The sequence below is a fragment of the Gekko japonicus genome, unplaced genomic scaffold (assembly GCF_001447785.1).
Source record: "Gekko japonicus isolate JY-2015 unplaced genomic scaffold, Gekko_japonicus_V1.1 scaffold684, whole genome shotgun sequence".
Lineage (NCBI taxonomy): Eukaryota > Metazoa > Chordata > Lepidosauria > Squamata > Gekkonidae > Gekko > Gekko japonicus.
The window spans coordinates 709234-734253 of NW_015160855.1; the positions used below are offsets into that span (position 1 = coordinate 709234).

Here is a 25020-nt window from a genome sequence, read left to right on the forward strand (position 1 = left end):
CACAATCCATTGCAAGCTGGTGCAGGGCGGCCACGTAGGCAGCAGCCAACTCGCCGAGCTTCTGGATTTGGCCCTGGAACTCAATCCTCCTTGCTAGCGTCATTGGCCGGGGAGTGAGGTACCTGGTCAGGGCTTCGATGATTTCCTTGTATGTGCACTCGAGGATTGTCTTCGGTGCTAGAGACTCTTCGTGAGTCAGTGTTCATGCCACAGGAGCTGAGGAGAAGGGCCTGTCGTTTGCCCAGATATGTTACCTCGTTGTAGGCGAGGTGGCAAGTCATGAATCCCAGAGTTCAGGATGGGCTGGATCGAAGATTTCCAGATTTCCCCGAGTGGAGGCCATGGCTCTGGCATGGAGCAGGGAGCAGGGAGTGGTGTCCGGGATGCAGGGCACGGTGCTGCTCGGAAGTGATACGGGGTGCGTTAGCGTCGGCTGGATCGATGCTCGGTGCTGCACTGTGAGGGGAGCCAGGCCTGCTCAGCGGAATCCCATCTTCGTCAACACTGTAAAGTACTGGGTTCGCCACATGGAAGACTTGGACTATGATGTGCGTTCAGACACGTTTATTGTACTTCACACAAGAACAACCAAATGGCCCTGCAAGGCCAACTATATCCACACCCACCCAGCACACCCACAGTCCTGTTGGAAGGTTTGAATTTCCCACCAAAGTTGCTATTGGTGAATGCTGGGGGAACTAGGATCCTAGGTTTCTATTGTGTAGAGGAGCTAAGCTCCATACTGTAGCCGCGGACCCTGGTGGCGATCCGCGTACATAACACCTCCCAAATTACTACATTTCCAGACCACCCTTCCCTACTGTTGTGAGCGCACAGATGCTGACCCCATTTTCAGGGCTGCAGTAGGTGCTCAACCAATTCTCGTTCTCTTGCTTGCTCACTTGGCTCGCTTAGCTTAGTAGCAGCTAGCGAAGTCTATCTTGGGGGGGGGGAGCACCGGGTTTCACAACCTCTCCTGTCTCTGCCTTTGAAGCATATGATGAAAGAAAGGCAACCCACCAGTCTGGATGCTGCTTAATTGGGCAAAGGGCACCAGGCAGGCAGGCAGGCAGGAGGGTTTGCTGGCAAGTAAGCACAAGTGGGATCAGGTTCTGTGGCCTTGGGTGATGCTTATCAACTTTTGAAGGAAACATCCCATGTTTCCCATGGGATCCCATGGGATGTTTCCTTCAAGAGCTGATAAGTGGAAATTGATAAGAATTGTAATTGCTACACGTTCACATAAAGCAATCTTGTGAAACGGATATTTTTTACATTGCGCAAAATCCGTTGTGTGTGAGTGATCTAAGAAGAGAGTTTTCTACAGAATTATTATAGTAAACAATTTTGCATATTATCTTTATTGACATCTCATTATTTTTGTCACGGATGTTTTGTTTGGATTTCCAGCCCATGATCTCTCTCTTTTGGCTTCAACCTCCAGAGATCTCACAGAATGACAATTAATCTCCATACCACAGAGATCAGTTCCCTTGGAGAAAACTGCTCTTTTCGGAGCCTGGACTCTATGCCATTATACCTGCAGTGACATCACAGGAAGAGGTGGGGTTTGGGTGCAGTGTGCTAGAAGCAACATCATTGGAAGGGGATGGGGCCTGCGAAGTGACATCACTTGAACTTTGACCTGGAAGTGACTCCCCCAAAGTTCCCAGATATTTCCTGACTTGGACCTGGCAACCCTACCACCACTTCTTGTGGCAGTGAATTTCACATGTTAATTACTCTTTGAGTAAAGTACTTCCTTTTATCTGCTTACTGCTCATTAATTTCATTGAGTGCCCACAAGTTCTTGTATTGTGAAAAAGAGAAAAAAAGTACTTTTCCCCTCTACTTTCTATATCCCAATCATAATTTTCTAAACCTCTACCATGTCACCCCTCAATAGTCATTTCTCTAAACTAAAGAGCCCTAACCTCTTTAATCTTTCTTCATAGAGAAGTTTTTCCGTCCCCTTAATTATTTTAGTTGCCCTTTTCTGCACTTTTTCCAATGCTATCTTTTTTGAGGTGTGGTGACCAAAACTGTACATAATATTCCAAATGATGCAAGAACTCTTGGATGCATGCCATCTGGACCTGTTGATTTATCAGTTCTTAATTTGTCCATCAGTCATAGGACCTCATCTCTTTTCACATCAATCCAACTGAGGTCTTTCAACACTCCCCCCGAACTCAGCAGTTTTGGAGTGAGCAAGCACCTCCCATCTTCCACAGGGAAAACAGAGGCAAAAATGCATTCAGTTTCTCTGCTATTTCCCTATCATCCTTTAGTAATCCTTTTACTTCTTGGTTATCCAGTGGCCCCACTGCTTCCCTGAATGGTTTTTTGCTACTAATATATTTGAAGAAATTTTTATTGTTAGTCTTTATGCATTTTGCAATATGTTCCTCATAGTTCCTTTTTGCCTGTCTGATCAACAACTTGCATTTTATTTGCCAAAGCCTGAGTTCTCTTTTATTTATTTACCTCATTTGGACTAACTTTCCACTGCTTAAAGGAATCCTTCTTACCTTTTACTGCTTCCATTACTTTGTTTGTTAACCATACAGACCTTTTAAAATATCTATTTATACCTTTCCTAACCTGCAGTATGCATTGCATTTCAGCTTCCAGGATTGTAGTTTTAAATAGTTGCCAAGCTTGCCAAAGTGATTTGACCCTCCTTACCTTTCCTTGCTATTACATGACTTTTGAAAATTGGCCTGAGTCTGCCAAAGGGAGGGAAGGAGGGAAAGCTAAAAGCCAGCATGATGTAGCAGTTAGTGTGTCAAACTAGGATCTGAGAGAGCCCGGTCCAAATCCCCACTATGCCATAGAAGCTTGCTGGGTAACTTTGGGGCAGTCACCCTCTTTCAGCATTATCTACCTCACAGTATCATTATGAGAATAAAATGGAGGACAGGAGAATGATGTCAGGTGTTCTGGGAGAAAGGTGGGGTATGAACTAAATAAGTAATAAATAAGGATGCAGAATGGGAGGCAGATAAAAGGATGGGTGGTGAATGGAGAGAAGGAGGCAGGGAAAGGGGAGAAGCCATGAAGGCTGCCATGAGGAGAGAAAGAGAAAATAATGTAGGGAAAAAATAGGGAAAGGATTACAGGGAGAAATGAAGTCATGCCTACAAGTCCTTGAAGTTTCCCTGCTTGTTATATCAAATAGCAAACAGATAGGCTCCTATATCAATGACAAAAGCCACAAAACTAGGAACCCCACAGACTATAGCTGGAGTACTCCCTGGATATGCAGGAAAATACTCTATGGTTAATTAACAGAAAGGGTAAGGAACACTCAAAAATTAACCTGATGAGGACTAAATAGGCTTCAAAAATGACTAATTACTGAGGACAGCTGAACATCCATCAGGTGAAAAAGCAATCACACTGATCAAGCATCTGAAAAATAGTTTACAGAATCCTCAATAAGGATATTTTGGAGATTGGGGTGGGTTGTCCACCTGTCCACCCCCCCACCCCCCAGTTCTTTACAGTTTTCCAGCATATAGTCAGCCTATTTTGCTATGTGTGTAATGACCATTTGCTTTATCTCTACCAGGTACTAGGACACTAGAAGTCATTAACTCCTCCTGCTTTCAGGGTCTTCTTGTGTTGCAGTGAATAGGTGTGTGCAGATTTCCTCTTGTTAGCCTGGCTCACACTTATGGCATATGTGAGCTATATGTGGTGTTTCTGTCCTACTCAGTGTGTAGGAATACAGCTTTTATTTGCAGTGAAATCAGAATGCCATTCTATTCATGTAATAACTACTCTCATATTCAACTTTATTTTTAATGGCACATAATGAGTTAAAAGCATGATAACTATGGAAATTCCTCACCCCCTTTTACATGGACCACATAAAAAGTGCACAAAGGTAAAGCACCTAAAATCTGAGTCACTGTACACTATTGCTGACCTATAGCAATAGATAAGGAAAAAATAAGATGGTATTTTATCTGAAGAGACTTAATTGGCATCTATAGGACAGGCATCAGCGCCAAATGTACAAACACTGGTACATACATGAGTAATTAGCTCTTAGCTGGAAGACATGATACAATATGCCATTGTAAGTGTGCGTGTGCAGAATACCCTGTAGTATATAGTGAGGTTTCATATCAGACCATTCTTTACTACAGATACCATTGTTGGTATTGAAGGCTCAGTTCATACCATGGTGGGTTAAAAAGGTTTACTATGGCCCCGGTCACACGGCAAAGTTGCCGCGGGAGAGGCATGGAAAGTAGGCGGATTATCCGGGCGCGATCACACCCCAACATCTGGGAAGTGGAGCGCACCCATGGCTTACCGCCGACAATGTGCATTAAAAAACTAGTACCTCCAAGGTACTAGTAAGCGTTTGCCATGGGCTGCCTCCAGACGCCCATGGTGTGATCGCGCCGGTGAGTGGCATTCCCCTTGTTTACCTGCCGCCGCCGAGGGAAGGACCCGTGGTGTGCCGCCAGCGCGTCTGATCGCGTAATCGCGAATCAAACTGCACCGGGGCAATCAGCCACACTTCCCCCCCCCCCCCCGACACCCCCCCCGTGTGACCGGGGCTTATATACCCTTATAGTTAATGAGGGTTCATTTTATACCATAAAAGGTGCACCAGGAGGGACAAGGAATCACAGCTGAAGTGCATATGGGATGAGACACGCAACTCCCTTGATCATATCAATTTTAAATTAGAATACATACCAGAGGGAATAAACAAATACAAATATTCACCTCTTTGTAATACAGAAAAATATTCCTACAGAGAATGCTGTGAGGAGAATAATTAGAAAACTGTCTCTACACTCCCAACCCCCCCTGCAACATTTAAATTTTGAAAATTCTGTGAGGGAATAAAATGAGGATAATGCCTATCCAATGAAAAAAATGCCAGCTTAAACCAAAACTAGGAAAAAACAATGTTAAAACTGAGGAAAAGATATAGTCCTAATGAGAGAATTGTGAAGAAATTATTCACAGAACTGCCTCTGGCTTCAAGTTCAGCAACTTTTAAATTGTAGGGAAGAAAATGACCAAGGGAATAAAAAGAAGAGAAATGTCTGTCTGACTGAACCCTACAAAGGTAATAGGTAAGAGAGGGCTAAAGCCAAGGAAAAAAATGTTCCTTAGAAGATGAGAGGGCAATGTTCACAGCACGGAGCTGCTTCTAAGGGACAAACTACACAATATGTGCGTCCAACCCAACTCATCACATGTAGGATTCATATAACTCCCCTTGAAAGCATTGCAGGGCTTCAAATACTGCAAGGGGGGAGGAGGGGCTACAGGCTTCCCTCCCACATAGTTTTGGCATGGGAGGGAAGTTTGAAGTCGTACTCCTCCCTCTCAGTGTCTGGGACCATGTGGAGGAACACTATGTTTTCAGGAGAGTTACACCAATCCTACGTGTAACTATGAGTCAGGTCTTTTGGCTCTAACACAGTTGTCAGAAGGGAAGTAGTGAAACGGTGCTTCCCCTCCCTGTCAGGGCATGCATCAAACAACAGAGCTCCTGCCTTGCAGAAGGAGATTTGAGCACCAATTCTTTGTCTCAAATTCTAGACTAAAATCCTAAGAACACTTTCTTGGGAATAAGACCTTTTCAGTAAAATCAGACTTATTTCTAAGACCTGCTTAGGATCACTCACCTAGCATATTCCAAAGCTGCATCTGTGGAAGAGTACCACTAGGACCTGTATGCAAACCTGACCATATCACTTTTCACTGTATACAAACCTGAGCATATCACTATTCAACTTAAGGCTGCCAACAACATGGAGGAAAAAAGTCTTGTTCCTTTAATAGAGGCTTACTGTGTGGAAATGGGAAGGTGAATGTTTTCATAATATGGAGGCAAATAACGTAGCCCAGTAAATAGCATTCCATTAAGCCTTTATTAAATGGGTAGAACACTTTTTATCCAGGTTGTTGGCAAACTTGATTCAATACAGAACTCACATGTTCAGACTTTTTATTTGCTTCTTATTTCTGGTCCATAAAATTACCTCTACTGTCATTTCAGGGATGCTAAATTAGCTTAGCAACAAATGCAAGATGTCATACATCTGACAAAATGGGTTCTAGTTTAGGAACATTTACGTTACAATTTTATCAAAATGGAACTTACTCCCAGGAAAGTGCTCTTAGGCCCCGTTCACACGGAGCATTTGCCGCGCTAAAGATACAGATGATAGGCGGATTTTCCGGGTGCGATCACACCACAACATCTGGGAAGTGTAGTGCACCCGTGGCTAACCCGTGGCTTCGTGTCGAAGATACAGAGTAAAAAAATAGTACTTACGATGTACTAGTTTCTGGAAAAAGCGGGGCAAGGGTGGGCGTCTGATCATGTCCCGTCCTAGTCCCGTCGCAAACCAGTTAGGGTTTTTTTTAAGTCTTCACAGGATGCGCACAAACGATCATGCGCATGCTCACCTTTTGGTGAGAAAAAAAATATTCCCGTTTGCCACGGAAGCGGCGCCTGGCGATTGCTGGTGTGATTGCACAGCACTGCTTCTTTGCCATGCTGCAGGATAGCCGTGTGATCGGCACCTCATGCCCCAACCACGGGACCTCGACGGGACATGTGATTGGGTGGCTGTACATTATTTTGCTCCGGGGCAAACAGCCACGCTTCCCCCCCGCATTTTCTGGCCCGTGTGACTGGGGCCTTAGAATTGCAGCCTAGTATTGCTGGCATTTACGGGACAACAGGCTTCTTCACTGCCTGTGTTTCTGTATGTTTACTGGAGAGGGGCTTTGTAAAAAAACCCAAAAAAACACACATTGAAAATCCATGACCACCCCTTTCTATAAGCTTAATGATGTCCTTAAATAATTTTAAATGGTTAGGCATGATTTCCCTTTAAAGAACCTAAATATTCTCCAACATTCATATATGTACTGTTTTATCCATTATATTGCCTCCTAGAATAGATGATAGGATGAAGGGCCAGTGATCCCTTTTAAAAAGTATTGTGCTATTTCTTGGTCTTATAATGCAATGGTTTGATTTTGAACTTTCCTGTCATCTGGTGTGCAATTATAAATATCACAAAGTATTAAACTTTGTTAGCAGACCTGCAATTTTACATTAGAGTTTCCTGAGAACTCTCGAATGAATGCAATATGGCTTTGCTGACTTCTCAGCATATTCCAGATGGATAGCTGAGGGAGCAATGCAAAACAGGTCTACATAGAATTATCTCCCATTTTATTCAATGGGACTCACTTCTAGGAAAGCATTCTTAGGATTGTAGCCTGTGTTACCATCTGTAGCAGCAAAATAAAACAGGTTCCAATGACTGCTTCATTTCTCAGTATATAAGATGGCTTGTGTCATATACTGTTTTGGTATGAATTCTCTTGTAAATTAATTTTACATGGGATATCTGTGTCTGGGTTATGTTACATTATATGATCCATTAGGATAAATAACTGAATATTTACTAACTGTTGAGAGAACAATTTAGAATAGTGACTTCAACTATGATATCAGAATAAAGGAAGCAAAACAGTGTAACTTTGTAAGTATTGATAAGACAAGATTCTAGCCAACCCACAGTTTCATCTTTCAAAATGCAATGTGTGCAGAGGAGGAGCAATTTCTATAGATTTTCCATTTTCACTGCAAACCCTCACCTTGCCTCCCCATGCTATTCCCATGCACAAAATATTGGGGGTGATCAGAGGGGTTCCAGCAGAAGAGGAAAGTGGGAAAGTCACACTCTATGAAGCCCAAAGATGGCTGGATACATGCCATATTTTGAACAGATCCAATACAAAGTCATGGCCATATTGTATATCATTTAACCCAACATGATCTAGCTTAATGTAGTTAGCTAAGAAGCAACCCTTCTTATTTCCACTTGTGGAGATCATAAACATTTTGAAGGAGGTTTGCGGGCTATTGTATATATCTACCAAAATCATAATAAAAGATTTGGAAGGGCTCCCCAAGGTGCTGCAGCATAACCTTCTCCTTCTCTATTACACTCTACTAATAGTGCTATACCCTACTGCTCCATTCACTGAGAACATTCTCCACTATTCTGTTATACCATATCCTTGATGTCATAACTTGCTCCTTCTGCAAATGCTCTGCATAGTAGGGGCTTGGGAAGGAGCAGGCCACTATATGCTTCAAACAGAGATGTAAGAGAACCTTAGCTTACTGTGAATGACCAGGTATTTTGTAATGCTTCTAGCACAGTAGTGCTATTAAACCCTACATTGAGTACCATGATCAGGAACAGAAATGATGTTGCAGTTTAAAGGGTGTAGGATTGTGACCTGTTGTATATATTTACCAAAACCACAACAAATATATATTTGTATATCTTCAGGGAGTTAGATTCAACTGAACTAGCAGCCACACAGTTTCAGCACATGCCATTTATCTCTAGAATTGTTCTGTCAGAATAACACAAGGGACTTCAGACTACACTCATTGATCAAAATATGTCATTACATGCACTAATCAAATTACTATTAGCCAGCAACTGACTGACTTCCAAATTATGTTGGATGTCCTGTTTGCAATTCCCTTGATGTCTTGAGTAATGAAACACCTCAGATAGAGCTCTTGTGCATGCCCCATCTGTATTTTGAACTCAAAAAGATAATCCCACAAGTCCCAATCTAGCATCAGCAATACCTGTCTCCACATAAGAGATGGGACAAGGATTGTTTCCTGTACAGCAACAGCCAGCCTGATCTTTGCAGCTTTGATTTCTAAAATGGGGCTGAATGACTGCTCTAAGGCTTTCTTTGCACAGTGGGGGAAATGCATAGCAATCAACCCTCCCAAACCTTAAATGCATTCCTTTAAAATAAAGATTTTGCAAATAGAGGGCAGTGTAGGGGATGTGTGGGAGCTTGCTGTTCTTCAAAATCTTAGCAATGTACTAAAAATGTTGGCACCTCATGATAACTTTAGTATTGGGATTGTACAGTATAAAAAAAGGAACAAAGATATACATTTTTAAGATTTAAACATCCATGTTTCCAGAAGAGTATGGGCATGGATAAGAGAACTAATGATCACTAGCGATACCACCAGCAATAGTTCCTAACATTGGAACAACCATAATTCATATAATTGCATTTTCTATAAATAAAATGCTACACATTCAGCGCTGGGATAATGCAGTATTTCCACAACATGAGTGGACTCTTCAAGATGAAATGCACATTAGCAGTAATAGAGTAACAATTAGAGGTGAGCACTGGAAAATTTATCATTTTACTTCTGTATCGTAGTGTCAGGAAAGGCAGGTTTATTGTTATTGTTAAGTATTAGGAGTATTGTTGACATATTGGAAAGCAGTTCTGGAAATATCATAAGGATAAGCATGCCTTTCCTGACCTTCCAATATGGAATTAAAACAGATGAGGGAGGGAGAGTAAAGAAGGAGCCCCAGCTGATTGGCAGCATAAGGACCATTAACATATCACTTATTTTGTGTTGTTTTCCTATCTTTTTTCAGATCTGATTTGAGGCGGGGAGAGGGGGGGGCATAAAATGCTATTGTAACATTGGGCCATCCCATATGAACTGTCAAAGCATTACTGAGTTTTATTTGAGCTACCATTTATTGCAATTATCCCATCTTATTCCTCCTTCCAGTTGCATTATCAACCATTTCTCTCACAGTTTGCAATTCTTTTACCACATTAATCAACAGATTAATTTTTGTTTGGGAAGAGACTTAAATACTATTTTTTCACTTCATAGATGGCTAAGTTTCACTCTTATTTGATTAATCATTGTTTTATAATTGCATGGTAATAATCATGAAGGCTAAAATAAGAAATATTATGAGCAGTAACATTCTCAGACTACAAAGTATAAAGCCCTATATAAGACCTAGGGGAACAAGAACTGACATTCATAAGATCTATAAGAGAACCAATAGCCATGGCAAATAAAAAGTAACTAACTAATTTGGCTGAAAATGCAAAGAGAATCGGACGTCTGCTGAAGAGAACCAGCTTCTAGAAGACATATAATATGACTTTGCCCATGGGGATGGATTATGTGGAATATAGCTCTACAAGTGTAAAACCACAAGACTTGGGTGGGTAATCCCATCACCCCCACTTTCTCACTGGGCCTGCCACAGCTCCTGAGCTCCTCTCCGCCCCCACCACTGGGCCCAGCCTAGGCTCCAACCCCTGTTGCCAGGCCCAGCACAGCCCCCAGGCTCCACCAGGCAAATTTTCCTCTCCCCAGGCAAATTTTCCTCTACCACTATGGAATATTGCCACATGCTTCTTTAACAACCATGCCAAAGGTAGATGAATTCTATGTGCTTGCACAGAGAATCCTCTTTTATTTTGCTGAGAATTTAAAGACCCAATGTATTTTTTTAAGCTGTCAGATTTTTCTGCAGATCTGGGCGGTTTGCAGAAACATCCGCCATGGCCCTGATCTGCAGATATAATCTGCAGATTCTTTTGCAGCCAAATGCAGAAAAGGGATCCTCCAACAGCCCAAAAATGTTGTAATATGGAAACACACACAGCTAGTTTTTTCTCCTTTAACTATATACCCATTTTTAATGAAGGGTGTCTTCCTACAGACATCCTGGGACATATGGGGCAGACATATGGGACATACAGACATATGGGGCAGAAGCCACATCCTACTGTTGCATACAAATGATAAACAAAATCAGATGGACCCCACATTCCTTCTAATAACCTACTTAAATGACTGTTGAACATGCAAATTTTCCTCTACCACTATGGAATATTGCCACATGCTTCTTTGCATCCAGTCAACATAAGAGTAAGGATAGATCAGCTCTGAAAAGATAGTTATCTTATCCAAGAAGTCTCACTGGTCTGCATAGTGTCTTCCAAACTCTACTTTACCCTTCACTGGTCATTTGAGACTTCAGTGGTGGAAGGCTTATCTCTGAGCTCTGTTATTTCCTCAAAATGAGAACTTTGAGAAAAAATGAAGGACTGAGCCACTTTTCATCCCTGAAAAGACAACAGGGAAATAATTGGGCTCTGAGTCTGAGCACCAAAGGATCACACAGGATCTGAGTCCAATGTCTACCTGGATCCTCCATTATCAATCTGTCCCTGGGTTCATGGATCTACCCAATGGGACTAAAAGAGGCTGTGGTTATATCGCTCTTGAAGAAACCAACTTTGGATCCTATGCATCCTTCCAATTACCACCTAGTCTCGAACCTGTCATTTCTGGATAAGGCAATTGAGACAGTGGTGGCAGTACAGCTCCAGAAATTCCTGGATGACATATTGGTGCTGGATCCATTCCAGTCCAGCTTCCACCCCTTCCACAGCATGGAGATGGCACTGGTCACCCTCACAGATGATCTCTGCAAAGAGTTGAATCGAGGCAGGTCAGCACTGCTGTTATTGCTTGATCTTACAGCAGCGTTCAACACCATCGACTGTGATCTTTTGACCCACCACCTCGCCGACATAGGAGTCCTGAAGCAGCTTACCTCATTTCTCCAAGGTCAGACAGAGGGTGGCAGTGGGAAAGAAGGTGTCAACTAGGCACCCATTAGTATGTGGGGTCCCTCAGGGGGTAATCCTCTCTTCAATGTTGTTTAACATCTACATGTGCCCCATCGCCCAACTGGTGTGGTGATTTGGGCTGGGATGTCATCAGTATGCTGATGACACCTGGCTATATCTGTTGATAGGTGGCCGGCCAGATACCACCCCAGCAAATCCGGCTGAGGGTTTGAGGCTGTGGTGGGATGGTTGAAACAGAGCCAGCTGAGACTGAATCCTGTTAAGACAGAGGTTCTGTGGCTGGGCAGGGGGGATTAGGTTTGGGGTGCTGGTTCCCGGCTCTTGACAGTTTGCCCTTGATACTGGCACCAAGACCCTAGGTGTGATTTTGGATGCCTCCTTATCAATGGAGGCCCAGATCACAAATGTTGCCAAACTGGCATTCCTTCAGCTACACCAGGTCAAACAACTGGCCCCTACCTGTCCCGCTCTACCTAGCTACTGTAATCCATGCAATGGTCACCTCCAGATTAAACTACTGTAACTTGCTTTATGTAGGGCTACCCTTGAGAGTGACCTGGGCCAATTTCTCACATGGCACTTACCCCTGGTTTTCATTGGAGTTTTCTGTCCCGGATCATTTTTGTCAATTTCACATTTAAGCCTTTCCCGCGCAGTCTGCCCCGGGTCCACTACGGGAGTTTCATTTTCACATACACCCTTGGCGTGGTTTCCTGCGATCTATCTCCTCCCACTCCCACCCCTCACCCTCCAACCCCCTCCCATCCTCCCTCCAATTCCCCCCTCTTTTTTTTAACGCACACTCAATCGTGTTACATTGTTATTACACAATAAAAGAATATGGACCTGAAGCTAATGGTATCCGATGTTCTTCATCCCACAATGCAATCTTTCTTCCTTCCCGGTCACTTTTTCCCACCACTTTCTGCAAAACGATTGGTCAGCAGGGTGGCCACTATGCATTGATTGGCCAGATGCACTTATCTTGCTTCAAAATGTTGGGGACATAGGCAGGCATAAAATGGTGGATTCAGGTTTTGTTTTTTAAATTTAATTCCGCAAGTTGCTGCAATGCAACCACGGAAAAGGCTATAGAACGCCGTGACTCCATCATGTCAGTTTAAAGATCAAATCACTGAAAATGGCAACAAGCACAAACATGCCAGCATGGCATGAAGAAAGAGGTTTACTAGTTTGGCCTTTGAGGAATCAAAAAGCACCAGAATAGTCTTCTGTTACCTGGCTTACCCCCCCCCCCCACTCTTGAGCTCTCGTATCCAATGAAGTGAACTCCTTTGTTTCCAGGAGACAGCAGTAGTGAGTAGATTAAAATGGAGTCCAGGCATTATGCTTGGCGGACGTGCTTACGAATACTGAATGCTTAAAACCACACATATGTGGCACAGTGATGTGTGCATACCTGCCCAAAACAGTTGCGGTGGAGGGGGGAGTACTTGCAACTTGCCAGGCAGCACATTTCCCCGTTGAAAACTTGCATGAAATGCCGTGCAGTGATGGCCAGCGTCCATTTCATTGCTACAATAGGATGTTATAACGACACCATTTTTTAAAAAAGGGGGAGGGTGGGCTAATGGGCAAATGGGTGTGGAAAAAGTGGGGAAGGGGGAAGGGAGGAGGGTAAGATTCCTTGCGAGGCAACAGGAAACTCCTGGGAATCAAGGATCACGCTGACACGGAACAAATTGGGGGAAGCTCCCGGCCAAAAGGCGGCTGCAGGTCAAATGGTGTGAAATTGACCAAATGCACCAGAGGGAAATGAGGGTTGGCCCCAGAACAAAGTCCTGTGCGAAATCAGCCCTGGTGTCACACGAGCTGGACGACCCCTTGTCAGCTATCCGCCACTGTGCCCCACCACCTGGGGGGGACTACAGCAGCCTCAGACTATTGGGAGGGGAGGAGGTTACGTCACCACCCTTGGCTTGGTCAGACAGTTTGCTCTCTCTCTCACAGCTTCCGTCTTTTGTCCCGCCAGTGCCTTGTCATCCTCCTCGGCCTCTGCCTCCGTTCCCCATTTTATTCCCGCTCCGTGCCACCTGTTTTCCCCTGTGTTCCGCCCTTCGCCCTCCTCCTCAGCCCCGCCCCCTCATGCAGGGATGCTGAGCTGTGGGTGTGGTTTCCTCCTGGCTCTCTCTCTCCAGCCCTAGTGGTTGTGTCAGTCCCGTGTCTCTCCCTTCCCAAGCTGCTCTGGGCTGTGAGCGATCCTCTGTTCTCTTCCCAGGGCACATCCCCATGGGGCTGGTCACTCATTGGGGGTGACGTCGCTCGAACGATCTGGAATCACCCCGTTGGGCCCTGGGGGACGCAGCAGCATCGCAGTGGGTCAACTTTGATCTCCGGTAGGTTCCATTTTGGTCTGGGCTGGGGTTGTTGGCGGCATCGGGGTCCCAAGCGGTGGCAGCCAGCCCTGGGGTGGCTCGCCCTCGGGACACCTGGAAATTCCAACTGACCCGGTATGCAACAGTGCAGGTCCTCACAGAGACTCCGAGTTTGGAGCATATCCAACCTGTGCTGTGCAAGCTGCACTGGCTTCTGGTGGAGTACCGGATCAGGTTCAAAGTTATGGTACTAACCTTTAAGGCCCTTAACAGTCTGGGACCCATGTAGCTTCAGGATCACCTCTCCTGGTATACCCCCCAAAGAGCATTGTGCTCAGTTGACAAGAACCTACTGGTGGTCCCTGGCCTGAGAGACATTGGGCTGTCCTTGACCAGGGCCCCAACCTTGTGGAACTCTTTCAAACAACATCCATGACCTGTGGGACTTAATGCAGTTCCACAGGGCATGCAAGGCAGAGATGTCCTGCCAGGCATTTGACTGAGGGTAGAAATGGTTTTTCATCTGGCTGACAATCCTGTTTTTCCTGCCTCCCCCCTCCACGAGGCAGTGGCATATTCTGACAGTCTTATTGCCCTCTTATTGGTTATAGGCTCACTACTGTCCTATTAATGTAAACTGTGAATTTTATTATTTCAACTGTGAATTTATTATGTAAATATTTTAATTGATGTACACTGCCTGGAACCCTGTTCCACAGGGGAGGGCAGTTTAAAAATTTAAATAAATAAATAACATTTCCCAACTTGCAGTCTGTTAAAAGTGAAAGGAGAGCTTAGTCCTATTATGCACAAGTGTTTCCCCTCACTTTCACTGTGCATGTCCATTGTCTTTATCATTCTGCAGAGGTTTTCCTCCCCACAGCACTCAGTTTGCTTTCTGGTCGCTGTTTCCCTGGGTTTTCTGAGACTGCTTTTGAGCTGATTTTTTCAATTGTTTTGCTTCCAAGCCAAAGGTAATTCAAAAGCGAAAAGATTCCCTCAGATTTCCTCCCGCCCTTTTGCTGCCCCTCGAAATCACTCCCCAACCACATCGAGGTCATGCCGCCCATTCTGCACCTTCCATCTTCCTTCCCCTGTCATTGGTGTACAAGCTCAATTTCTTCTTCATTTTTTTACATGTGGCATGAATCTAGCGATATGAGACTATCGCTAGTCTCGGACTATTGAATTAAAAAATTTAAACAACAGGGGGAAAGTTTAAAAGGAGCTGCATGAGGTTTAGTTCCCTGCTGGTATTGACTTGAAAGAAGATTGGAAAGGAGGCAAAGAGCAGCATCTTCAGTGCAAAAAAGAAGAAGGATTTCAGTGCTGCATGCAAACAAAATAAAGGGTGGGCAGATTTTCAGTGTAGAATGAAATTGACATGAGATGTAAAGAGAGAGAGACAGTGGGATGGGAAGCCTAAAGCTTTGAAAATATTTTTCACTTTAATGCTTTAGTGAACAAAGTTGGGGTGGGGACCATTTGGTAGACTCTGGAATCATAGAATCACCAAGTTGGAAGGGGCCATCCAGGCCATCTAGTCCAACCCCCTGCTCATTGCAGGATCAGCCTAGAGCATCCCTGACAAGTGTTTGTCTAGCCGTTGCTTGAAGACTGCCATGGAGGGGAAACCTGACATTAAAATGGAGGCTGAGCCTTGTGGACCATCTGCAAACTACTGAAATTAAGAATTGCATGGGATCCATTTGGAGGAAGAGTGAAATCTGCATAGGACAGGCTTTAGAAAACTGCCACGATGATCATGACCAGTGTTCAGGATCAAGTTAGAGAATCACAAAGAGAAAACCACACAAATTTGCAAGGAAGGGCAGGAAATTAACATTACTGTGCAGCTGCGCTAGGACATTAGCAAAAATACCCGTTTTTTCAATTTAGTGGCACAAGACTAAAAAAAGCTCTCCAGAGATTCTGGCAGAGGACTCCTCCCCCATACAAACTGCAGCCCTTTGCAAAGCATGGTGGAGTTGCAGACAAAATTGCACAGGTGTATACGCACACGCACATTGCCAATGATCACAGCTTGCAGTGCCAGTGTTTGTGGGTTCTACCATGCATTCTGTACACTTAACATGTTTCCCTATATTATGAGATTGTGTGACTCCCATTTTTCACAGTGGCTGATAACACAGCAGAGATTCCCCTACTGCTCAGTAATACGGAAAACAGGGCTTTGCAGTTGTTTGTCATTAAAAAAAAAAGTCTGGTCAGTTTCAATAGTGGTTTTCCCCCCTTTGCCTACATTCCTTTCTGTTTCCTTTCATTCCATGAACTAATCCTAAAATGCATGCACAAAACCTGAACCACGAGGATTTAAATGGAAGATGTTTGCTGGATGCTACTGCAGAGCTGTGATAGTTTTAAAAAAACTTTGGGCACCACCCCCCACATGGCACAAGTGACATTCCACCTCAGTTTAGAAATGTGTGGTTTTAAAAATTGTAGCTGCAGAATAAATACACTGGAGGAAAAAGAAACTCTCCCTTTGTTCCCAAAGTGATAGTTTAGTGAGGAGCAAGAATAGGGTCTGAGAAAACATGCCTTTGGGAATGTTTACATGAGTCCATTTACCTACACCCAGCAGCTGCTCTCCCATGCAGATGAAGTCAGGGCTCAGCCTTCCCACTGCCTCTGAAGCAATTTTGGGTTGAGAGTCTGAGTACAAAGGACACAATCTCTATACCCAATCAATTCCTCTAATGACTGAGTAATTGAGAGAGAATACAAAGTGGCCAAAATTGTAGAACCTAGAAGCTCTCTCTTGTCTGGTCTGATATGCTTCCAAACACCATAGATATCCCTTAATAAACATCTCCTTAATTTGCAGACTTTGGGCTTGTGAAACTATGGAGGTCATAGTCAGCAAGACTTTGATGAGTCTAAGAACATAAGAACATAAGAGACGCCAATGTTGGATCAGGCCAAAGGCCCATCCAGTCCAACACTCTGTGTCACACAGTGGCCAGAAATACCAGTGCCATCAGGAGGTCCAGCAGTGGGGCCAGGACATTAGAAGCCCTCCCACTGTTGACCCCCCCCAAGCACCAAGAAGACAGAGCATCACTTGCCCCAGAGCCCCTAGCTATACCTTGTGGCTAATAGCCACTGATGGACCTCTGCTCCATATGCTTATCTAATTCCCTTTTGAAGCCGTCCATGCTTGTAGCACCCACCACTTCCTGTGGCAGTGAATTCCAAGTGTTAATCACTCTTTGGGTGAAGAAGTACTTCCTTTTATCCGTTCTAACCCGACCGCTCTGCAGTTTCATGGAGTGCCCACGAGTTCTTGTATTGTGAGAAAGGGAGAAAAGTACCTCTTTCTCTACCTGCTCTTTCCCATGCATAATCTTATAAACCTCGATCATGTCACCCCTCAGTCGTCTTTTCTCCAAGCTAAAGAGCCCTAAGCGCTTTAACCTTTCCTCATAGGGAAAGTGTTCCAACCCTTTTATCATTCGAGTTGCCCTTTTCTGCACTTTTTCCAAAGCTATAATATCCTTTTTAAGGTGTGGTGACCAGAACTGCACACAGTATTCCAAATGAGGTCTCACCATTGATTTATATAGGGGCATTATTATATTGGCTGATCTGTTTTCAATACCCTTCCTAATAATCCCCAGCATAGCATTGGCCTTCTTTATTGCAGTCACACACTGTCTCGACATTTTCAGTGAGTTATCCACTACAACTCCAAGATCTCTCTCTTGCTCAGTCTCTGCCAGTTCAGACCCCATCAATGTGTATTTATATTTAGGATTTTTGGCTCCAATGTGCATCACCTTGCACTTGGCCACATTGAACCCCATTTGCCATGTTGACGCCCACTCGCCCATCCTTGACAGATCCCCTTGGAGTGCCTCACAATCCTCACTGGTTTTCACCACCCTGAACAACTTTGTATCATCCGCAAATTTAGCCACTTCACTGCTTACTCCCATCTCCAAATCATTAATGAACAAGTTAAAAAGCAGTGGACCAAGTACTGATCCCTGCGGTACCCCACTGCTTACCACCCTCCACTGAGAAAATTGCCCACCTACACTCACTCTCTGTTTTCTATGAACTAGCCAGTTTTTGATCCATAAAAGGACTTGTCCTTCTATCCCATGATTTTTGAGCTTACTTAGGAGCCTTTGATGAGGAACTTTATCAAAAGCTTTCTGGAAGTCAAGGTAAATAATATCTATTGGATCCCCCTTGTCCACATGTTTGTTCACCCCCTCAAAGAACACTAACAGGTTAGTGAGACAAGATCTTCCCTTACAGAAACCGTGCTGAGTCTGCCTCAATAGGTTTTGTTCATCTATGTGCCTACTAATTCTTTCCTTAATAATGGTTTCCACCAATTTACCCGGTATCGACGTCAGACTGACTGGCCTGTAATTTCCCGGATCTCCTCTGGAACCCTTTTTAAAGATGGGAGTGACATTAGCTACCTTCCAATCCTCAGGAATGGAGGCAGATTTTAAGGAAAGATTACATATCTTTGTCAGGAGATCTACAAGTTCACATTTGAGTTCTTTCAGAACTCTCGGATGTATGCCATCTGGGCCTGGTGATTTTTCAGTTTTTAAGTTGTCTATCAGTTTTAGGACCTCCTCTCTCATCACCTCAATCTGACTCAGGTCTTCCAACACCCCTCCTGAAATCAGTGGTTCTGGAGTGGGCAAGCACTTCTCATCTTCCACAGTGAAGACGGAGGCAAAAAATGCATTTAGCTTCTCAGCCATTTCCCTATCATCCTTCAATACTCCTTTTACCCCTTGGTCGTCCAAGGGCCCCACTGCCTCCCTGGCTGGTTTCCTGTTTCTAATGTATTTGAAGAAAGTTTTATTGTTGGTTTTTACGTTTTTTGCTATATGCTCCTCATATTCCCTTTTTGCCTGCCTGACCTCAGACTTGCATTTTATTTGCCATAGCCTGTGTTCCGTTTTATCAGCCTCACTGTGACTAGCTTTCCACTGCTTAAAGGAATTCTTTTTACTTTTTACAGCCTCCATTACTCTGTTTGTTAACCATGCAGGCTTTTTCCTATACCTTTTTGTGCCTTTCCTAACCTGCGGAATATATATTTTTTGAGCTTCTAGGATCGTAGTTTTAAATAGATCCCAAGCTTCCCCAATTGTTTTGACCCTTTCTACTTTTCCTTTCAGTTTCCTCCCCACGTGTCCCCTCATATCAGAGAAATTACCCCTTTTAAAGTTAAAAATGGTTGTGTGAGTCTTTTTGGCCAATTCTCTATTTGTACAAATGATGAACTCAACAACATTATGATCACTGTTTCCAAGCGGTGCAATCACTTTTACATCTCTCACCAGGTCTTGAGTGTTACTTAGGACCAAATCAAGGATCGCCTCTCCTCTGGTAGGTTCCGTGACCATCTGCTCCATAGCACAGTCATTTAGAGTGTCTAGAAACTCAATCTCTTTTTCCCGACTAGAACACATATTGACCCAATCAATGTGTGGGTAGTTAAAATCACCTATTATTACACAGTGTTTTTGTCTAGTTGCTATCTTTAAGGCATTCATCATTTTATAATCCTCCTCTATCTTTTGATCTGGTGGGCGATAACAAACTCCCAGTGTTAAGTTTCCTTTTGGCCCCCCTATTTCAACCCATAGAACTTCCAGAAGCGAAGTCTAATGATTCTTCTAACTTGTTCTTCCATGTGTTCAAGGTGGCTAGATGAACTGGCTGAGGATAAATGGACATTCACTAATGCTGTGAGGAAATAATGTATGTACAATGTATATTTTCACAATGCCTAGTTATAAAGAATATCCCTGCCAGTGACAGTGATACACTGGTGAAATTTCCATGCTGATTACTGTAGCTATTTCTGTTAGTCAAAAGGGCACAGCTTGTAACAGCTTTAAGTGCCACACATCTTTCCTAGCCTTAATAAAAACACTGGCTTTCCTGCTTGTCAACCTAGGACCAATACAAGTGTTACATGGGAGTAAAGTCATATTTGCCCTTAAATGTACAAATGTACAATGGGAATAATGGTTAACCCCATCTCACTTATGAGTGTATAATACATGTATTAATATTTATGTGAATGTAACATCTATACAGTACATTTTAATATGTGAACATAAAACATTCCAGGTATCCCTTAAAAATATAGGGCATGAAGGAGCCTTTAGAGTACTGTTTCAGCTACTTAAGATAGAATTTGTTGGGATCAGTGATGATTGTCTTCTGGCTACAATTCACATTCTGACATCAATATTTTAACTTTGATAATCAACCAGGAATAGTCCTGTTCTGGAACTGTGTGATATCTGTGTTGTGGTTGTTACATCTCTGAAATCACTTTCATTTGGCTTTCTGTATCCTTCATATTTATTGGCAAAGCTTTTACCTGTTATCCTATTGAAATCACATATTTACATCAAGATTCTGATGTGAAGTTAGAATGAAGTACATGCAAGGCATCTTACATTTATCCAAAGTACAGTATTTTCAACTGCATAAAAACTATACAGAAAATTAAAGTTAAATGGTTAATCTAGTTTCTTAAGTGCTTAGACCAGACAAGATGCTATAATTTGTAATTAACCATAATATTGTAATTGCCAGATTATAAATCTTCCACTGTCTTGGGAATTAGAGTTAAACAAGAGGGGGACCCGCGATACTCGCGGGGGGGGAGAAGAGCCCCATCTCCTCCACCCCCCTCGATCTCCCGAGGCGGCGGTGGCAGCGGCGAGGCCGGTGTCTGCCCCCCCCACCCCGCCCGCCCTGCCGGCCGGCCGGCTCCAAAGAGAAGGTGGCGGCGGCAAAGCCCCGCCCCCCGCCCTGCCTGCCGGCTCCGGGGAGGCGGCGGCGGAGGCGGCAGCAAGGCCTCTCCTCCCTGCCCGCCCTCCACCCCTCCCCAGCCGGCCTGCCTGCCTGGCGGCTCCGGGGAGGAGGAGGCGGCGGCGGCGGCAGCGAGGCCTCTCATCCCCGCCCTCCCTCCCTCCCTACCCGGCTGGCCTGCCGGCTCCGGGGAGGAGGCGGCAGCGGCGGCAGCGAGGCCTCTCCTCCCCGCCCGGCCGCCCCCCCTCCCCACCCACCCGGCGGCAGCGTTAGCACTTTCGGGGGGTTTTTAACATCCCCCCAAATTTTTTTAAACTTTTTTATTTTTGTGCACACGTGGGGACTGGCCCACGTGTGCACAAACCTTCCCCGGCCCCCCAGCTGCCCCCTCCGTGCTGATTTAAGTATCCGCACGGAGGGGGCAACTTGGCTATTACTATAAGGATAGTAGAGTGATCATTCCACTGTAATATTACTGATTTCATCAGTGTCCTTTCACCAAGTGCACACTACTGCATTACCAAAGTTTTACTTTCAAATGATACAATAGTTCACTCCTTGACAAACTGCCAGGGCTACTAGTAATAAATGGATCTGCTGAAGCTTGACCACATCAAACAGTAGCTTTAAGTCATATTCCAAGATGCAGTTTATTTAGGGGCCATCAATAGGTTGTACACCTCAATATTTTGCACTAACCTTAGGATGGCAGAATACCTCTATTCTGTGCATTAATATTTTAAAAAATATAATTAAGTTGGAAAGCATAATGCCATTTCATGCCATTTCATGCCATTACTGCATTCAAAAACAACTATACAAAAGTAATGACAAACCAAGACCTCTTAAAAGTAGAATTAAAATGAATGGGAAAAGAGGTAATTTTTCCTCATTGCATACACATTAAGTGTTATCAAATGATTCTGTGAATTCACATGGTAGTTAAATGCTTAATTTCCTTGTGTAGCCAAAGCAGAGGAAACCTAAGGGCTTAATTTCTGTGATTCTAATGAATGCTTTACCTAAGAACCCTTTTATCTAAAAGATACCTTAGGTACCAGTGTGATTAGTATACTGTTGCTTTAACAGAAAATCTCTTTGCTCAGTTATAATATGATATTTCTATCAACATTAATTATACTGTCTTGACAACTGCATCCCTGCATAAAATATCTAGAAAGTCATACAGTACTAGATAATTTTAAATAGGTGTGTGGTAGTGTTGCTTAGGCAACACGAAAACAAATAAGCATCAGAATGTATTTCTAGAAAAACAAAAACAGAAATACCATGAAGAAGGAACAAAGAAGGACTAGTTATTGAAGATGGTCATTAAAATAAATAATGTTACTGGCTAACTATTCTGCTTATTAAATGAGGACATGTAAAACAGATTAAAAGATGTAATTAATTCCCTAATGTTGAGAAATAAAATATAGATGTTGATTTCTTAACAGACTAATATTTTTTTCAGCATTGAATCGTGTAAATGCCATTTCATTTTTTTGACACTCAGGATCTTTGGGTACATTATACATTTTCTGAAGTATGCTAGCATAAACCTACTAATGACATGTAACCACTGTACACATAAGCAAATTAAATTTTGATGATTAAAAGTGAAGTTGCTGTTTCCAAAAGCTATAACATAATAATATATGTTATTTTTTATCACATTCATTTTAATTTTTACTGAACTGGATGTGTAATCAGATTGAATATAAAAATGTCACCCATATTTGTCCTACTCTAATCTCTTTTATCACTGTCAGAAACAGACTATTGTACCTGTTGTGTTTTGAACTTTGGTTACAATGCAAAGGACTGGAAATAACTTAACCCATGAGTTACTTGAATAACTCTAGATATTTGATGCTTCCTTATAGAACATCCTATACAGATAGGCAAATTTCAGAGGTATGTCATTAAAAGACATAGGACAAGATATTGAGTCCATTGAGGACTCTGCATTCCATCCAGTTAATCAGTGCCCTCAAGTACCAACAATATTTAGATAGCTTCTCAGCTCAACATTAAAGCTTCTGGTGTATTCATTAGTAACTGTGCACATGGATACCATCTTCCAAAGAACCACTCCCATTTGGAACTTTGAATACTGAATGGTCTCTGTTAAAGTGACTGTCCTTCTATATTTATATTTAATTTTTCATAAACATATATTGATTGACTTCTTTGCTAAGTGTCTTGAATGACAGAACAACAGTCTCATTCTGATCATGCTACAAGAGGTTATATTAAGAAAAATCTGGGTGGAATATTAATTTCTAGTACTCCATTCAGTTTATAAATCTAATTGTATGAATAGGCTTAATCAATCTTGCCTAGAAATTAACCTGGTAATATTTCACCTGGATCTATTTTTCTCATACTATATTTTTGTAATCAGGTCAAGAAAAACTATTTAAACCTCTTTAAAACATATATGTGAATAACAACATCATTTTTCATAGATTTATCAATCACCATTACATATTAACTGCATTAGAACAAAATTATGCTTTTGATATCATGTATGCAAGCTTCTTTTGTAAAGACAGAAGCAGTTAAAAAACCAAACCACAAATAGAAAAGACTGTAAAATGTGTGATAAGAATTGATTCTGAACAACAGGTGTGGTGGGTGTTACTACATCTAAAATGATAGGCACTGGAAAGATTGGTATTTGTTTATTAGCTACCATTTTTTCTGCTTTTATTCATTTTAGTAGCAAGCTGATGAAGATTAGATTTAAAGCACCATTCTAAATATATGCACAACATATCAGAGATATCCAATCTATATAATAATATGCAAACTTCCCCTATAAGCATGCTAGTGATATTCATAAACAAGGGAACTGTTTCCTACCAAGGAAGGTATAGAAGTATTATGTCTTTACTATCTAAAAGGGTTTAGAAATTAAATATGAAGCAGGGAAAGAAACTGTGGCTCCCAAATCCCCATGCTTACACAGACTACAGGCAATATCGAGTGAAATGTTCATCCGAAAGGACATTCCAAACAAACAAAATAAATTCCATTCCACGCTGTATAAGATCTTATTAGCCACAAAATCAAACACAGTAATATACATAGATGATCACTTACCATAAACTGTACATTGTCAAATCCATTAGCCAGCAAGTGGTTCTCATACTGAGATAGCCCAATATTTTCCAACCATTGTCCCACTGTCTGGACAGGGCATCTAGGTGCTGAAAGAGTTTGAGAAGGAAGGCGTTTAAGCAGTGAATATCCATCCACAGGATAATAACGATGGTCCTGGGCTGAGAGGTGGCATTGCCACATCGTGTTCCGGGAGAAGTTGTTATCAAAGGAGCCCGCCAGCTTGTTAGATTAATGCTTCCAGCAAGTAAGGAAGTCAGAAGTAACACATAGTTTCCAGGGCAGGTTATACAGTAAGATCTGCTCCTAGCTCAACATTTCGTAGGTATTAATCTCTACTACAGAACAGTACGTCATACGGTGGGGGGGGAGGCATATCAAGCTGTTAGCTGAGCTGGTTTCCCTATATGTGACTGTTGGAATACTCCACAATGAGCAATGCACAGCTAACAGCAAGAAATCTTTTATCAAGTACTCCTACACTCATCAGTATGCAGCTCCATGCTCCTTGCTCCCCCTCGCTCTCTCCCCTTCATTACCCAGCCTAGGCTACACCTCGCATTTTCAATAATAGCCATCAGATAAGGCAGATTTTTTTTTTGTCTGCAAGCTGTAAGCTTGCTGCTGCTGCTGCTTCCACCTACACACCCATCCAAGTGTCAATCTTGAATGATGAGAGCAGTCAAAACAAATGCAGAAAATAGCAGGTCATCAGAGGCAAGCTAAAATGCTCAGATCTGAATAGAGCCTTCCTACCAGTTATGCATTAGAGTGAGCTGCTTGTTGTAGATGTTGTACGTTTCAAAAGACATCAGGAAATGCAAAGCATTAACTGTATGTAGCCTATGGCATGGTTTACTACTTGCTTCCTTTTTTTTGTAACACTGCACTGAGGTTTGCTCTGTTCACAGCATGCTCTCAACCATTGTTCCAGTTACTCTTTTTTTTTTTTCAATCGACCAGCAAAAAATGAATAATCTGTTGCATGTTTTCTTATTATATCTGGACATAACCTAAATTGCACAACATCCTTTCAGTCATAATAATTATTTCTTCATCTCCAGGATTTTTCAACCATAAAATACTACCAGTCATGAGCAAATCTTCATTATAATCTACTTAAAATTCAATCTGAAAAGGTCATTCATCCACATTAACAATTAAATGAATTTTTTTACTATGAAAAACCAGAAAT

At 42.8% G+C, this 25020-nt stretch overlaps 1 protein-coding gene across 2 annotated transcripts in view; it reads right to left on the bottom strand.

Moving 5' to 3' along the window:
* Window positions 1-24008, bottom strand: part of LOC107119126 (ankyrin repeat and sterile alpha motif domain-containing protein 1B-like) — a 357976-nt gene extending 333968 nt beyond the window's left edge. For both annotated transcript variants that reach the window (XM_015421583.1, XM_015421575.1), the window contains exon 1: window positions 23808-24008. In XM_015421583.1, coding sequence (XP_015277069.1) covers window positions 23808-24008 — 201 coding nt within the window. The remainder of the gene's footprint in view (window positions 1-23807) is intronic.
* Window positions 24009-25020: the final 1012 nt, after the last annotated feature.